We start from the raw sequence: 17535 nt of genomic DNA, 5'->3' as shown, positions 1-17535 counted from the left end.
ATAGGCGACTCCGCCCTCCCTGCCTTCCTCTCGGTTTTCTATTGGCTAGCGCGGAGAAGCGGGGGCGCTGATTGGGCCTTTCAAACATATTTGCGTCTCTCCTCCCGGCCAATCCGCGGCCGAGCGTCCAGCCACGCCCCAAGGATCCCGTCGGGCGGAAAGGAGGGAGGGTGTCCGGCCGCCGCGGCAGGTGGCGGTGGCTCGCACAGCTCCGGAGCTTATTAATGAGCGGCGCCGCGCGAGATCCGGTGGGATGCGAGTTATGCGCTGTGCGCCGGAGATAAGTTCGGCCTGGAGATGTCTGCGTGACTTGCTTTGGGTGTCGCCGCCAGGCGGGGGCCCTCTTCCTCACCCGCCCGCCTGGGATCCCGGCGCGGTTCCGAGGGCAGGGGCCTACCCCAAATTACCAACCCGGAAGGAGGCAGGATGGCTAATATTCATCTAGAAGGAAAAAAAAAATAAGTCTCAACGAATGACACATTTAAAGACGCCGACAAATGCGATACACATCACAAAATCCCGGAAAATACTTTTATGAACCCACCTTTCCCCGCTGTGTATTTCTGATTGTATACTCTGCTTCTTCATTGATATTAATCTTGTAATATTTTCTCCAGAGAGAAGAGCAAGATAAATCAGCCTTTAGTATGGTTGATGGAATTTGTGACTGACATTTTGGGAAAGTTTTATTCAGCTTCATCACTTAACCACATTTGTGTGCTTGTGCTGACTTGATTACTGTAGTCTGTGATTGAAAATAATTTGGCATTACAGAGCACCAGGAGGTCCGTTAGAGGGGGCTCTTCACCTCCTTTCAGCCTGCACGGCAATTCTATCATGATGTCCTGCAGAAATTTAGGTGGGGTTGCCGGGAGGGTGAGAACTTTGGGGCTCATGGAGTGTGTGTGTGTCTACAAAATGTGTTGCGTTGTGCTGGATACAGAGATGTGCTGGCCTGATTTCTCTTAAGATGCCACAGCTGCTGGGAAGGCAGTTGGCAGGGGCCGTCAGTTGTTAGCCTCTTCTGGGATGATCCAGTTGCAGAGAGCTCTCTCACTCAAGGTCCTGCTGCCCAGGGCGGCCCAGTGCCAGTGACTGATCCAGGTGGGGACCGGAAGTTTGTGCCATTTCAGTCTGTTGGAAGAAAACCCTGGGCCACTTTATCTTCCGAGCTCTCGAGTCCTGGGAATTGGACGGGGTAACCTATCCAATGTTCCTTTCCCTCTCTTCCTCCTTTATAAACATCCTCTTTGAGTTGGCCCCAGTTGCAGGATCTACACATTTAATTTGTAGTTTTTGCAATTTTCACAAGGAGGTTTCTTCCTCCTTCCTTGGAAGAGTTCAGAAACTTAACATGCTCTTCCTTTGACTTTGTGCTTCCGTACATTACTTACTTTTCAAACATCTAACTGGGCACGTTTAGAGACTTGAGACCTTGAGTAAGATTTCCTTTTTTCTTCTTGAGTTTTGGACTATTTACTTTCCATTGTTACTGGATAGAGTTGTCCAGTTCTTGCTGTGTTGAACAAAGAATCGAACAAAACACACAAAGTAAGAAAAGAATGAACCAAGGAAAAACAAAGCCATGGAAGAATAGAGTAAGGAAAGCACAGATTCATTGAGGACAGTTTGCAGAGTGGGAGCAGGCTGGAGCACGCAGCTCAAGAGGCTCTTCAGTTAGGGTTTTTATAAAGCCAAAAGAACTTGGCAACACCCCTAGGTGCCCTTTAGAGGCCTCCAATTGGTAACGCCCTATGAAGGATTGGCCTGTGACCAATCAGAGCCTAAAGCGGAAACTTGGCCCACAGCCATTCAGGGGCTGAAGTGGAAACGTCTTGTTACCACAGGAGTGAAGATATGGCCTGTGTGCTCCTCAGTCTTGCTTAAAACTGGCTGCACCTGCTATTCCTTTGCTTATGCCCCAACCCTTGGCTACCCCAATTCCCTATTCTCCTCCATCACCGTGACTCTCCAACAAGCATGATAATGCCAGTTTTCAACACTGGCTTCTTCCAGGGCTTATTCTCCATTCCTGGGAAACCATTCCAGGGTTTCCCTTGCTGACTTCACTGACAATCCAAGCATCTGCCTCTGTCCTCAGGGTTTGGGGGCAGCTTCAGTGAAAGATTTCTCAATCTCAAGTTCAAGTCTTTAACTGAAGTCCAAAACATACTTGCTTTAGCCAAACCCCTTCTGAGCCAGCCGAAGTCCATGCATTAACCCTGATTGTTCTGGCCTGCTGGTCTTCCAGTCGTCTCTGACTGGCTTTTCCCATCCCGTGGTCCAAAGTGGTGCTCCACCTAAGGAAAGAGTAACCCTGCACAATGCTTCTCATGTGATGCCCTTCTCTGCAATACCTCGCCCTGCTGCCCTTGGCAGCCTAACCATATTACTCCAGATCTGCTAAGCAAACATTCCTCACCACTTTCCACTCCCACGCAAGGGGAAGGATCACAAGTCAGCTCCTTCCCCAGCAGCAAGTTTCTGGGTGCAGCATCTTGGAGTCTTACAGGGTTTCCAGGGATAAGGGCTGTTCCTCTGGCTGTACCTGCACAGTGCCCTCTGCTGGCCGGGCTGGGATGTCCAAAGCTCCAAGTGCTGTTTAAATGCCTAGGATAAATAGTTCTCATCGAAGTTATATTACCGCTGCTCTTATACAATGTGCCTGAATTTTACTTCAAATAAAAGAGAAGGAGACGTATTCTGCATGGAGTTATCATGTAAATATTTTTCTTTTGGAAAGGTGGAAATGTTACCACTAGTCTGTGGTTGGAGAAGCTCAGCTTTTGGCTGTCCCAGCATTGTCACAGGGACCGCTATGTAATGGTGAAAATGTCAGTCTGAGACAAATCATCAGTCACAAACATCAGACCCCACCCATTAGGCTGCTAAGAAAAGGGTTTGCGCGTAACCACCTTGCCATGTAAGTACCTATGCAACAACCCTGCATGATCTGCATATGTACCCCAGAACCTAAAGCACAATTAAAAAAATTTTTAAAAAATACTCTTAAAAAAAAAAGAGTTTGCTGTTTTCTGTTCCCCTAGAACTGATGTAAACACAGAGGCTATGAAATAGGCGACAAGTTGACTTTGCACAAGGTATCAGTCAAAGCTCACAAAACGTGTTCATTGATTCAACGAATCTCACCTCTAACTGAAGTAATTAAGGATGTTGGCAAGAATTAAGCTGGAGGAGCTTTCGTGAAGCAGTTTATAAAGTCCAGTACTAGAAGGATGGCAAAATAAATGGTGATAGATACTCACTTGCATTCCATTGAGAACAATTTTGAAGATCTGTAATTATTGATATCAAAATTGTATATGATCTTTTTAATACAAAAAGGTTATAAACCTGTATTATATATCTGCATTTAAAAAGTATACATCATATGTTTTTAAATTATGATTATACATGTGTTAGAAATGTGAGTATATATGTCTCAGAATGTTTCCAGGGCCGTCTCTGGATGATAGTGTGATGAGTTATTTCTCATATTAGCTTTCCTTAGCTGCATTTTCTAGAATGAGCATGTATTATGCAATTATGAGTATGCATTACTCATGTAATTAAAAAACACGGAGGGCCAACTGTCTTAGTTCATTTTGTATTGCTATGAGAAAACCCGAGAGTAATAAACCTGTAATTTATAATGAACTGAAATTTATTTCTCACAATTCTGAGGGCTGGCAAGTTCAAGACTGAGCGATTGGCCTCTAACAAGGGTCTGAGTGACTGGCCTCTGGTGAAGGTCTTCTTGCTGTGCCATATCATGGTGTAAGGAAGAAGAACAAGAGATGGCGAGAGAGAGCAAAAGACAGCCAAACTCATTCATTTCTTTCTTTTTTTTTTTTTTTTGAGATGGAGTCTTGCTCTGTCACCCCGGCTAGAGTGCAATGGTGTGATCTTGGCTCACTTCAACCTCCACCTCCCAGGTTCAAGCCATTCTCCTGCCTCAGCCTTCTGAGCAGCTGGGATTATAGGTGCCTGCCACATGCCTGGCTAATTTTTGTAGTTTTTAGTAGAGATGGGGTTTCACATGTTGGCCAGGCTGGTCTCAAACTCCTAACTTCAAGTGATCCACCCACCTAGGCTTCCCAAGGTGCTGGGATTATAGGCGTGAGCCACTGCACCTGGTTATCAAACTCATTGTTTTATAAGAAACCCACTCCTGAGATAATTATCCCATTTCCACAATAATGGCATTAATCTATTCCCTCTGCCCTATGGCTTAATCAACTCTCATTAGGTATCACCTCCCAAGTCTGTTGCATTGGAGATTAAGTTTCCAATACATATTTCTGGGGGACACATTTAAACCACAGCACCCCTTATGTGTTTTTACCTTGGCTCTGCAAAATCAGGGACCATTTATTCAAACAAGACAATGGCCCCAAACATTCTAAAGCTGCTATTGTGCAGCAGATACAACACATAGCTGATAGCGATATATTCAGCTTTGTCTTTTCAGTTCAGATATTAAGGGTTTTCTTATCTTTCTCTGGCAAATCCAAAGTTTCTACTGAGGTCATTTCAAGGATTCTCACAAGCATTCTAGGGCATTCTCAGGCTGGGCCTCTTGTCGCTGGGCCTCTTTGCCAAACTCTACTTATCCTTCATATCTGCTGCCAGGTAAGCCAGCCTCAACACTGAGTTCCTGCTAGTTTCATTGAGCTCTGATTGCTGAATTTATTTTGTTACCCTAGGATTTCTAACCAAAGTAACTAGATCTAAGTGTTTGTATAAGATCATTAGACCTTACGGTTTGCGGATAAAACATTTAGTAAACATCTTTGCTTATTCTCCTGCTGCATGCTGCTGCTGCTGCTGTGTGTGTGTGTGTGTGTGTGTGTGTGTGTGTGTGTGTGTGTGTGTAGGCAGTCTTATTTCGACGGTCTTTGTTTTGTCCTAGATTATCTTGTGTTTATTGATCTGATCATATAAGGGAGGGTTCCACAAAAGACAGATGCATATATAAGTTGATTATTTTCTGCTTCAATCTAATCCAGTCTTGAAGACAAATGATCAGAGGTTCCTTAGACCTGTAACAATTTTGTGAAAAGGCAATTAGTCGAACTTAGCCTTGGGTACCCTACAAAACCTTCAAAATGACACTTACACTTTTGTCAACTTGTGAAAGAAGACCTCTTTGCTCAGTCCAGCTTTTAGGTCAAACAATTGTTGGGTCATTGGCAGTCTTGCTGATTTCTAACTTCTGCTTGGTCAACTTCTGACACCACTCACGAGTGCAAGTTGTAGCACAGTCAACTGTAGCGACCCATCTTCTTTACCTGAATTCGTGTTACCAAATTTTCTAACTCCGACGAGAAATTTTTCTTTCTATATAAAGTCTCACTATGATCCTTACTCTTGCACTGTTTTGGGCAAAAGGCAAAAGAAACAATGACCATTTTAATGAAAGTTTGCTGTGTCAAAATCAATTCATATTTTAGGAGGCACTCTAGAAAGATTAAGAGGCAAAGACACCAACCTTTCAATAGTCAGCTTCTTTATTTGGTGTGCTGGAGCTGAAAACACAAGTTGTCCAAGGACGCTAACCTTCTAAAACCTACCCTATTTGGATCTAAGCAGGTTTTCACTTGCACCCCTTCTAATCTTTTTATTCCTTCCTCCAATCTTCTAAATGAGCTAGTATTGTCTTAAGATTTCTCAGGAAAGGAATATTCATGTAAATGTGCAAGATTAGAAGGCAAATATATAGAAGTTGAATTTAAAACCTAATCTAGAGCTGAGTCAAAGATAGTCCATACAGGCTATTATAACAGACTACCATAGACTAACCAGTTTATAAACAATAGAAATTTATTTCTTACAGTTCTAGAGGCTGGGAAGTCCAAGATCAAGGTGCTAGCAAGGTAGGTTTCATTCTGAAGCCTCTTGTCTTGGCTTGCAGGTGGCCATGTGCTCACATGACCTCTTTATTGTGCATATGAGGAGAGTATGTGTGAGAGAGAAAGCTCTCTGGTGTCTCTTCTTATAAGGATACTAACCCCATTGGATCAGGGGCCCATCCTTATGGCCTCATTTTACCTTAATTATCTACTTAAATGCTCTGTTTCCAAATATAGTCACTTGTGGGTTAGGGCTTCAACACATGAACTTTAGGGGGCACAGTTCAGTCCATAGCAATGCTGTATTTTCTTATACTTCAGGAAGATGGACAGGTATTTGCAATAGGATCTTTGCTATGTACTAGTTTCATGAATGACTAGATGTGTATAGACTAGTTCACTTCATTTTAGCCCCTCAAATGGGGAAAGTAGTTAAAAACAAGGGGTTAGAAAGGAGAAGATTTAAATAATCCACCTGAAAATTTAAAAATTCTTAGAGACAAAACGAAGGAAGCTCATTAAAATCATTTTAGAAATATGTTAAATAAATTGGACAAAGATTAAAATTTTAATAAACACTAGATTTAAAAATTAGATTCCAGGAACCTTTTGAATAGTGTTCTAGGATAGAATCAACAACTGAAAATGGACTCCGATTTGAATTAGGAGCCTTAAAAAAATAGAAAACCGTGAATTTAGAAAGTAACAGATCATTTTCTTTCTTTTGTTCTTTTTTTGAGATGGAGTCTTGTTCTGTCGCTCAGGCTAGAGTGCAGTGGCACAATCTCAGCTCACTGCAACCTCTGCTTCTCAGGTTCAAACAATTCTCCTGCCTCAGCCTCCTAAGTAGCTGGGATTACAGGTGCACGTCACCATGCCTGGCTAATTTTTTTGTATTTTTAGTAGAGATGGGGTTTCACCATATTGATCAGGCTGGTCTCGAACTCCTGACCTCGTGATCTGCCTGCCATGGTCTCCCAAAGTGCTGGGATTACAGGTGTAAACCACTGCACCTGGCCCAGATCATTTTCTATCAAGTAGCTGAGCCCTAGAAAAAAAAAAAGCTAGAAATAAAAATAAATATACACCTCTATAAATGAAACAACAGGTTCCCTGAATAAAAACAAGAATTTAAGGGTCTCTGTATTCTCTAAGTATCATGAGGGTATAAATAAGGACACCTGTAGATTTTGAGAAGAAAGGCATTGGAAGAGCCAATGACCTTTACTGAGAAACATAAATAGTTCAAAATCTGTTCAACGGTGCTACTCTTGGGGAGCTATTAGCACCCCCAAATTCCCTGTCCTTTCTCTAATCTTCTCAAGAGAGTTGTCTATAAATACAGATAGACAACAATATAGTTCTTCTTTTGATATGTATGGCACTGTATCTACAATAAATCCAACTTCCATAGAACATCATCCCCTTCAGAGTCAAATTTTAAAGTTGTCTGAAAAGAACAAGGAAGGCAAATTGACTGAAACCAAGTAAAAAAGAGGAAAATGAGAAATTTGGTCTTAACCTAAAAATGTCTTATTGTGCCAGATTGTCAGAGACAAACTTGAGGTTTGCAGTAAATTGTAGAAGGCTTGAGGGCAAATAAATCTTGTCTATCTTGACTTACTAAAACCATCCAGATAGTAGAAATTTGTAACAATCCTAAGCCCTTTCCTAAATTCCAACACGGTGTCTTCATTAGATGAGTACTTTCTTTTTTCTTTAGGAAACAACCTTTAGGTATTAGCCAGAGTTCTCCAGAGAAACAGAGCCAATGTAATATAGATAGATAGATAGATAGATAGATAGATAGATAGATAGATAGATAATTTACTTTGAGGGATTGGTTCTTGTGTTTATGGAGGCCGAGAACTCCCACCATCTGCTATCTGCAAGCTGGAGGTCCAGGAAAGGTGGTGGTATGGTTCCAGTCCAAGAAACAGGCCCTCTGATGTCTGAAGGAAGAAGATAGATGTCCCAGCTCAAGGAGAAAGCAAACTCACCCTTCCTCTACCTTTTTATCCTATTCAGGGGTTCTCAACAGATTAGACCATGCCTACCCACATCGGTGAGGGTGATTTTCTTGACTTGGCCTGCCTATTCAAATGCTAGTCTCTTCTGCTGACAGTATATGGAGTTTTGCAGAGTGTGATGTTCAGGATTCACGGAGTTTCAGTGGTGTCAGGGGCTGATGCAGTCTGTGCAAGTGTGGGTATTCACGTGAGACTGCTGAGTCATCAGAGAGGTCCGTGGAACCCTTCTTCTCAGTCCCCTCTTTTTGTTCTCATTCAGCCAAAGTTACAAGTAAGAATCATAAAAAATTATCCACCTCTTTACCACAGTTAATGATTATTCCTGAAGAAGAGGTTTCATTTGCAAAGATAGTATTTTCAGTCTGAACATTGATCAGCAGAATTTCATTCTGATTTTATCTTCGAATATTTCATTAAATCATCTGTCAGGACAGTAGCTGCACAAAAGCATTTTAAGACTCTGAACAACAGATCTCAAACAATTGTGAGATTAAAAAAATACACACACACACACACACACACACACACACACATATATATATATGAGCTGAGCATGGTGGCTCATGCCTGTAATCCCAGCACTTTGGGAGGCCAAAGGTGGGTGGATCATGTGAGGTCAGGAGTTCAAGACCAGCCTGGCCAACACGGTGAAACCTCGTCTCTACTAGAAATACAAAAAAATTAGCTGGGCATGGTGGCACAGACCTGTAATCCTAGCTACTGGGGGAGTCTGAGGCAGGAGAATCACTTGAAGCTGGGAGATGGAGGTTGCAGTGAGCTGAGACTGCAGTACTGCACTCAAGCCTGGGCAACAGAATGAGACTCCATCTCAAAAACAAAAACGAAAACGAAAACGAAAACGAAAACGAAAACAAAAACAAAAACAAAAACAAAAACAAAAACAAAAAAAGGAATATTATTTTAAGAAGGGATTGGGTGATTTCCTAAGAAAAGAATTCTCAACAACTGCCTGAATAGCTCACCTTGCCTTTCCTTTAGCTTTGACATAGATTGGTCCAAGTCACTTATAGAATTAATCTAGATATAGCAGAAAGTATTATTAGTGATAGCCTAGACTCTCTTATTTGGCCCAAATAAAATCCAAGCTTATTCTGTTATCCATAGCTACTATTTGGGCTGAGGAATTTAAACTGGCTTTATGTACTTTGATCAAATTCACCTTGGTAGCATTAATTAAGGAATGGTTATTCTTTGGGTCTTTCTAAGAGTTGGCAAGGCAACTAATCCTTCAAGTTGACTTCAAATTGTCCATCAAATTGACTCCACAAGCAATGGCTTAGGAGAGGTGTATTATAAAATTCAGCTCTCTAATAAAGCCTAGAATTAGGCAAGAAAAGTAGTTATCACCTATATTTCCTCGTATCATCGCTTTTCATTCATTTTTAAGATAACATGAAAAAAACATTAAATTGGGATTTTGTATTAGACTATCCAAAGATTGATTATATGGATGGATACTTTTTGAATGAAGAGAACACAAGTATAAGCTTCTCCTTCACTGGATAAGAATGACAGAAGGCTGCCAGACTGAGTGTGTTAGATAGGAATGTGGTAATATGTGAAGGAGAGTAACAAACTAGTAAACAGCAGAAAAATGTTGGGCGGTTTCTATTAAGAGTGGGGATTTGCTGTGTATGTTAACAATAGATTTAAAGGTAATCCTAGTACAAGACCAAAAGATGCTTTGACTAACTTAGTGGAGGCCTGCAACTGCTTGGATACGTGAGGCTAAGCCTTGGATACTGGATCAAAGAATAGCTAAAAATGGCAATGAGTTTTTCACATATTCCATGTCACCGAGGTAATACTTTCAAGAGCATCACTGTCCATTAAAAATATAATGTGGGCCGGGCGCGGTGGCTCATGCCTGTAATCCCAGCACTTTGGGAGGCCGAGGCGGGCGGATCACAAGGTCAAGAGATGGAGAGACCATCCTGGCCAACATAGTGAAACCCCGTCTCTAATAAAAATACAAAAATTAGCTGGGCGTGGTGGCGCACGCCTGTGGTCTCAGCTACTCGGGAGGCTGAGGCAGAAGAATTGCTTGAACCCAGGAGGCGGAGATTGCAGTGAGCTGAGACTGTGCCACTGCACTCCAGCCTGGTGACAGAGCAAGACTCCGTCTCAAAAACAAACAAACAAACAAAAAATATATATATATATATAATATATATATAAAATGTGATACACATTGGTAATTTAAAGTTTTTTTTAAAAATATTAACATTTTTTAAAAGTAAAAAGAAACAGGTGAAGGTATTTTTGTAACATTTTATTTAACCCAATTTATCTAAAATATTGTCAGTTCAACATTTAACCAATGCTGAAAATTGTTGAGATATGTTACATTTATTTTTATATACCAAGTCTTCAAAATCCAGTGTGTATCTCACACTTAGAGCACAGTTCAACTTCTTAGCCCTGTGACATAGCTTATCCTTTCAGGGACATGCAAGAGAATTATGATAATCTAGGAAGAATGCATCTGGACACTTACGGGGTTTGCTCAAATTAACTAGCCAAAAATACATCCAGCTTTGTCAGATATTGTGGGTGGCACATCATTCCCTCATGGTATTATCACTTTCCTATTTGATGCTACTGAAGTCACAATGGGAAGATATGCCTCTGGGGACTTTCTGTTAGAATGACAGAAAGTGACATATTTTCTGTCTTCTCTTATGTGGCAATTTGTGGGCTAGCACCTAAGGAATTTCTGACTCTAAAGGCTAACGCTTATGTGGTCTAAAATTTATGTTAAAATGTCAGCACTGATAGTGTGCAATAAATATGTGGGTTAGTTTTAATTTCTATCTTTGGGGTTGTCAGTTGTCACAATGAGGAATACCTACTTTTTCGAGGGGAGCCAGTTTATATAACACATATTTTCCTAAGTAGTCATTCATTTTTTCAAGACTTTCAGATTTACTGGTCTAAATGAATACATAGCATTTTCTTATATTCCAATCATTATATCTGTACTTATGGCTCTGATTTAACTTTTTCTCAAAAAAGACAGGCTTTATTTAGATTACCAAAAAGAACATTTTACAAAAAAGGGAACCATAACATTACACAAAAAAGTATAGCTGTAAAATTGCAAACAAGAAAGGCAATCCTTTCTTTAGATCACCAAAAATAGTGTTTCACAGAGAAGGAACCGTTAGAAGCAAATGGATAGCGGCAAATTTTCTTTTGCCATCAATATTGATTCCCTCTAGAATACTTTGAGATTACTTTGCAGTTTTCAAGTACAAACTAAACCTTGTTGGACAGTGTTGCTCAGCTTCATCGAGAGAATGAAACCAATTTGCAAAAAAAATTTTGCCTAATGCTAACTAAGAAACAATGTGGTTCTTGCTAACTGCAATGTCTACTGAAATGGCTGTGTACACTTAGGAACTGTGAACACAGCTGGTTTTTCCTGCCATCACTGATGGCCTGCAAAGTACAAGCGTAATGGCAGAACACTTTCAGGCACCTAGAAGATAATTCTACACAGAATAACTAACAGTATGTGGACAACTCAAACAACATGGCACACGTCTATCAGAGCCCCCAGGTGAGTGTTGTGTTTGTGCTTTGGGTAAAGGCCCACCTTGTTAGTTGTTTACCTGGAACTCAGAATGCCAAGCTAGATGGAGCAGTTGTTCTTACAGAACAATCAACATTTTAATAAATTGCCTGGGGGGTTCTTCATGCTGTAATGAGCCTCACAAGCAGGGACATAAGCTGACTCTGGGAAGAAGTCATCGTGGTATTCTGCTAAAAACCTCACAAAGAGATCAAAATGCTTCAATAAAGCCTTCAGATTCTTCTCAGTAAAGGACATTTTCCCAAGAATTTCTGGAAGTTTTACCAACAGTCGCAGCAAATGTTGTGCCCCGTAAATGTAAGAGGGTGGAGGCGGCTGGTCACCTGGTGGATAATTGTCAGGCACAAGCTTCCAGGACATGACCTCATTTATTTCATTAGTTCTTCTCCCTTCAAAGCCAGCAAACACAGCACTCCCTTCCTGGCTAGGAGTCAGAGGAATGGGTGAAGATGATCTGCTATGCACAGGTGTCTTCTTTTCCAGGTGCAGGAACAGCTTGGGCATGCTGGCTGACATATCCTGCTGCCAGCGCTTGGGCTGAGGTGAGGCGCTGCTCTTAGAAAGCCCGTCACAGTTGGCGGCATGGCGTGAGGACCGCCTTAGACACTGCAATGCTTCCGGCTCTGCTTTGCGCTTTCTGGGGGTTGCTGGTTCACTGGTGGTCGACTGACTCTCTGTAGACTGAGGTGTGGATGGATTCAACAGACATGGGCTGGGAGAGGGCTTCTCCTGGCTCCGATTAGTGTTTGTGGCACTTTCCTTAATTGGAAGGAAAAACTTAGACAAAGTCACCTTTCTATACTGAGCTTGTTCATACGGATAGAGTAAAACCAACGGGAGAGTGTAATCAAAGGTTATTCTTAATCCATCCACCATCTCCTTACAAAGGTCAACATTCTTTTCTGCTGGGATAAAAGACACGTTCATGTTGGCATGTGGCATAGTGTGACGCTGAGGCGGTCTTTCACTGGCTGGAAAGGCTGCACTGACAGCAAAATGCTTCACATAGGATTCCAAAATCCCTATGATATTAGTGTGACATGGAAGTTTCACTAACCATTTCCTCCGATTAATGTAGTAACAATCATCCTCCAGCTGCTTCTTCAGAACTTCAGGGATTTCTAGAGTTATTGTTCTTTCTTCCATTTCCCTTTTTGTTTAGAGCTGCCGCTCTTCTTTCACTTCCGTCTCTTCTTCGATATCGCTTTCTTCACTTATTTCTTCATCCTTGTCTTCACGACTGTCGGAGGAACTGCTTAATGAGTTTTCACCATTTTCATCTTTTTCTCTGATGGAGAGGCCTTTTAAAAAAAAGACAAGAGTCAGCACCGGGCAACCTAAAGTGGCTGCTGCTTTCTCCCTTGCTCCTCAGGTGAGCCACAGCTTTTCTCACCAATTTACACTGTAATCTACTATTTGCTTTCCTTTTCTTTTGGGGTGTGTGTGTGTGTGTGTGTGTGTGAGTTTTGTTCTTGTTGCCAAGGCTGGAGTACAATGGAGCGGTCTCGACACACTGAAACCTCCACCTCTGGGCGTCAAGCGATTCTCCTGCCTCAGCCTTCCAAGCAGCTAGGATTACAGGCGCCTGCCACCACGCCCGGCTAATATTTTTGTGTTTTTAGTAGAGACGGGGTTTCACCATGTTGGCCAGGCCAGTCTCGAACTCCTGACCTCAAGCGATACGCCCGCCTCGGACTCCCAAAGTGCTGGGATTACAGGCCTGAGCCCCCGCGCCCAGCTCCTAATCTACGATTTTCACTGGGATCACGAAGCACATGATCTTTAGCTACACATCGATCCCAGCTTCTGTTCCAACCATTACAATAGATCAGCTAGCCTGGGATCTTTCTGCCTTTTTCACCTCTCCCAGCAATAACAGCGACAAGCTGGGTCGGATGGCGTCCGACGGCAGCGTCCCACGGAAGCCCACGAGGCACCGGGGCGCACAGAAGGAGAGAGTTAACGCGAGGAGAAAAACCCACCGTGGTCCAGAGGCCTCCTCCGTCGGCGGCGCGCATCGGCGTGAGGACGCACACGCAGCGCCGCCTACGCGTCAGGGGACGCACACGTAGCTCCGCCTACGCGTCAGGGCGCGCGCGACGCTCCCGACTGCGCATGCGCGGGTTGGCGAGCCGGAGGGAGCCCGGTGAAATTTAATGCTGTCTATTTACGTATCCCCGGTCTCTCTTTTCTTGATTGTATTGTTGAACTTCATCTATTTCACTGGTCTTTTAAAGGAACTAACTTTTAGTGTTTCTTGATCTACCCTACACATTTTTGTTTTTATTTTCTTTAATTTCTTGACTTTATTCAAATTTCTTCCTTTTAACATAGGTTAATTTGTTCTAGAATCATTTCTTGAATTGAAAGCATGTGAATTTACTTCCATTTGCTTTTGTTTGCTAATAAATGCTTTTAAGGCGACCTATTCTCTGAATACCAGTTTGCTATTTTCCTATTGTTTCCTTATTTGATGCAAGCATTATTTAGAAGTTTTTATTACTATTTCTACTTACAAAGATTAATATTATACCTATTTTAAAAATCCTAAGTATAATACCAAGAGATATTAAATATTAAAATAATATTTATAGCCCTAACATTTTGCCTAATGATAAATACTAGAAGCATTTTCATTTGTCAAGAAAAACATTTTATATTTAATTTTAAAATTAAATGTGCAATACATACAAAAACCTTTTGTGGCATGCATAACATATAAAGAAAAACAATAAAATGGCACTGATGTTGGTATATGAGTTCTTACTGTTTCATACTCTTGCCAACACTTAGTACTGTATTTTTGCTAATATTCTCAGTGCAAAATTGAAGTAAAATTTGTATTTTTCTCCTTTATGATATTCATTTTTGGTGTCTTATTTAAGAAATCATTTTATATTCCATGGTTATGAAATTTATCTCTCACATTTAAACTTTTAGTCCACTGGAACTGATTTTTTTATTTGCTTTAAGGTAGAAGATCAGTTCTTTTTCATTTCCTTAACGTGGACAACAAATTGTCTCAGTAACATTTATTGAATAATTTATCCTTTCATCATTGTTCTGTAATGCCACCCCTGAACTGTATGTTTTCTATGTGTACATTGGCCTGTCTCTGGATTCTATATTGTATTTCACTGGGCTTTTTTTTTCTACCTTTGCACCCAATTACAGTGTTATAATTAACTGTCCAGCTGGGTAAGTCTTCACACCTTGTTCATTTTCCTTAGCTGTGTTATGGCTATTCTTGACCTTTGATTTTTCCATATACATTTTATTACCAGCTTGTCAGTTTTACAAAAAAACTCATTTGGCATTTTGATTAGAATTACTTTGAATCTGTAGGTCAATTGGGGATATTGGGTCTTCTAATCTGTTAACATGGAATACCTCTCCTGTAATTTAGGTCTTCTTTAATATCTTTCAAAAGATGGAATAAATTATATTTTTCTTCATAGTTTTAGTTTTAGCAGTATACATTTTATGAATTATAATTTTATCAGCTACTCACATTTTGTTGGATTTTTAGGAGTCTTTTGTAAATTATGCTCATTTAAAGTTCCATTTTTCTACTGTTGATATATGAAAATGCAGTGCAATTGACATTTTAAATTAGAATTTTTATTGAAATAATTACTGATTCACATGGGTAGTTGTAAGAAATAATTCAAGATACCACTTTCATACTTTAAATAGTTTCCCTGAAGGTAGCATTTTGCTTGTGTTGGCTTTATTTTGCTCTTCTTTTTCTAATTCTTTGAGCTAGGAATGTAAGTTATTGGTTTATAGCATTTAGTACTACAAATTTTCCTCACATAATTGCTTTAGCTGCATCCCACATATTTTGGTTATATTTTCATTTTCATTCAATTCTATGTATTTTTAAAAGTTTCCTTTTTTACTGCTTCTTTGATCCATGGCTTATTTAGAAGTATATTCTTCAATTTCTTTGTGTTTAGAGATTTTTCTTGTTGTCTTTCTGTTATGGATTTCTAGTTTGAATCTATTATCCTCAAAAGACATAGTATATATTATTTCAATACTTTTAAACTTGTTGAGGCTTGTTTTGTGGCCCAGAATACTGTCTATTTTGGTGTACATTCCATGGGTGCTTGAAAAAATGTGTATTTCCTGCTCTTTTTGGGTGGAGTGAAAGACTTCACAAGTCATTGAATGCTGTCGGTGGTATCCTTTGACTGAGATATTATTTGGCAAATAAAAATGAAGAGTTTGAATGTCTTGTCCTATATATAGTAGCAAGATGATTCTCCAAATAAAACAGAGGAAGATTCAGTTCAATATTTGCTTCTGTTGTAAAAAACATAATCAATGGCAAATTAAACAATTGAAATATCGAAATTAAAATTTCAAATATAGTTATATTTGAAAGTTAAATGAGCTCTTTCTTAATCTTTAAAAAAGTAAGATCAAAGTGAAGGGAATTACTATGGGATTAATCAAGAAGCTTACGTAATTTAAAAATAACCCTCAATGTTTCCATCTTTGTGGCAGACAGATAAGAATGGGATAAAAGATTCTGATTTGGAGCACATTATGCTAATTTAATTATTAAAAATTACATGGTGATTGCATTCAAAGATCCGTATAATAATATGAGATCAGATCAGGTTGAGCAAATTAACCTCAGCATTAACTCACATTTCTAGGAAGAATTAGTTGAGCTACTAAACAATGACTTAGAAGCCAAAGTTAATCTAATTACAGAAACTTTTTGTTGTAGTTAAGACTTTCATATCTACTGTGTAGCTTAAGTAGCTTAGAGCATTTTTGGCTACATCTTTAGGTGGAAAGGGTTCAGAGCAGTAATTCAGTTATTCCAAAATATTGCACATACATAGAAGAACATATTTGAGACTTGGGAGACATGAAATGGAGGGATCTCATTAAGTTTTATTAATGAAAATTGTTTTAAGACATTTAATACTATTTCCAATCTGCGAACTAGAAATAATTAGAACAGTTTTATGATGAGAAGTTTTTATCATGAAAATTAAATATTGAAATAATATACTTTTGCATTACTGGTTTAAGTCCACTGTACAACTTCGAAACAACTGCTCAGTGACCTATAGCAGGACTTGTCTGTGTCCTCTTGGGTTCTGGGTTCTTTTTCCAGGTTGTTCTCTGTCCTCATCACCTATTAAAGGATATGGCTCCAAGGTCTTTCTATTACAAATACACCACATTTGGTAAGATTTCAAGTCTGTGCTGTCATTATTACTCCGTATTATGACCTAAATCACTTGCACAAATATACAACCTCCTAATATTTTCCACTTTGACACTCTATGATTTGTCTTGTCATCTTATTCTTCCTTCAGTTAAAATTATTTCCCCTTTTTATTATCTTCACGTAGGTATGATCTACCATTACTAAACACTAACTTTAAATTCTTGTGTTTATTAGAACTTTAAATTTTTGGTTCTAATGTTTACTGGTACTTCAGCTCATTTTTAGATATCTTTTATACAGAATGGCTTTTAATTTTCTTTCATGAGGTTTTTATAGCAGCTGAGCTTAAATATTTACATTCATGATCATTTCAATATTGCAAGGGGGTCAGGAAAGTCTTTCCAAGAGTGACACCAAAGGCAAGAAATAGAAACAAAATATGTTAAAAATGTGAATACATAGAAATGAAACAATTCTTTATGACAAAATAAGACAAATTTAATAATAAAATGGAAAGAGTAGCTGCATTCTATATTACAACAGCTTAATAAGAAGTACGTATAAATAAGAACATGAAAACTACAAAAAGAGAAAAGGCAAAGTTTGTTAATTGGTGTTAAAAGAAAAACTTCAGCTGAATTAAATTTAATGGAGTTTAATTGAGCAATGAATGATTCAAGAATTGGGTAACTCCCAGAATCACAGCAGATTCACAGAGACTCCAGTGCAGCCACATGATGGAAGATTTATAGACAAAAAAAGAGAAGTGAGGTATAGAAGCAACTGGGTTGGTTACAGCTCAGCATTTGCTTTATTTGAACACAGTTTGAACACTCAAAACTG

The 17535-nt window shown here is 39.7% G+C and overlaps 1 protein-coding gene across 1 annotated transcript; it reads right to left on the bottom strand.

Annotated features, from left to right (window-relative positions):
* Positions 1-10189: 10189 nt before the first annotated feature.
* Positions 10190-13543, bottom strand: MSL3B (MSL complex subunit 3B). Its single transcript, XM_039469904.2, has 2 exons — positions 13481-13543; positions 10190-12799 (listed from the first exon to the last, which is right to left on the bottom strand). Exon 2 carries the CDS (start codon positions 12642-12644, stop codon positions 11568-11570), a length of 1077 nt encoding a protein of 358 aa, XP_039325838.1. The 5' UTR covers positions 12645-12799; positions 13481-13543; the 3' UTR covers positions 10190-11567.
* Positions 13544-17535: the final 3992 nt, after the last annotated feature.

Source organism: Saimiri boliviensis, chromosome 5, assembly GCF_048565385.1.
Source record: "Saimiri boliviensis isolate mSaiBol1 chromosome 5, mSaiBol1.pri, whole genome shotgun sequence".
NCBI lineage: Eukaryota > Metazoa > Chordata > Mammalia > Primates > Cebidae > Saimiri > Saimiri boliviensis.
This window is presented reverse-complemented; position numbering and strand designations above follow the sequence as displayed.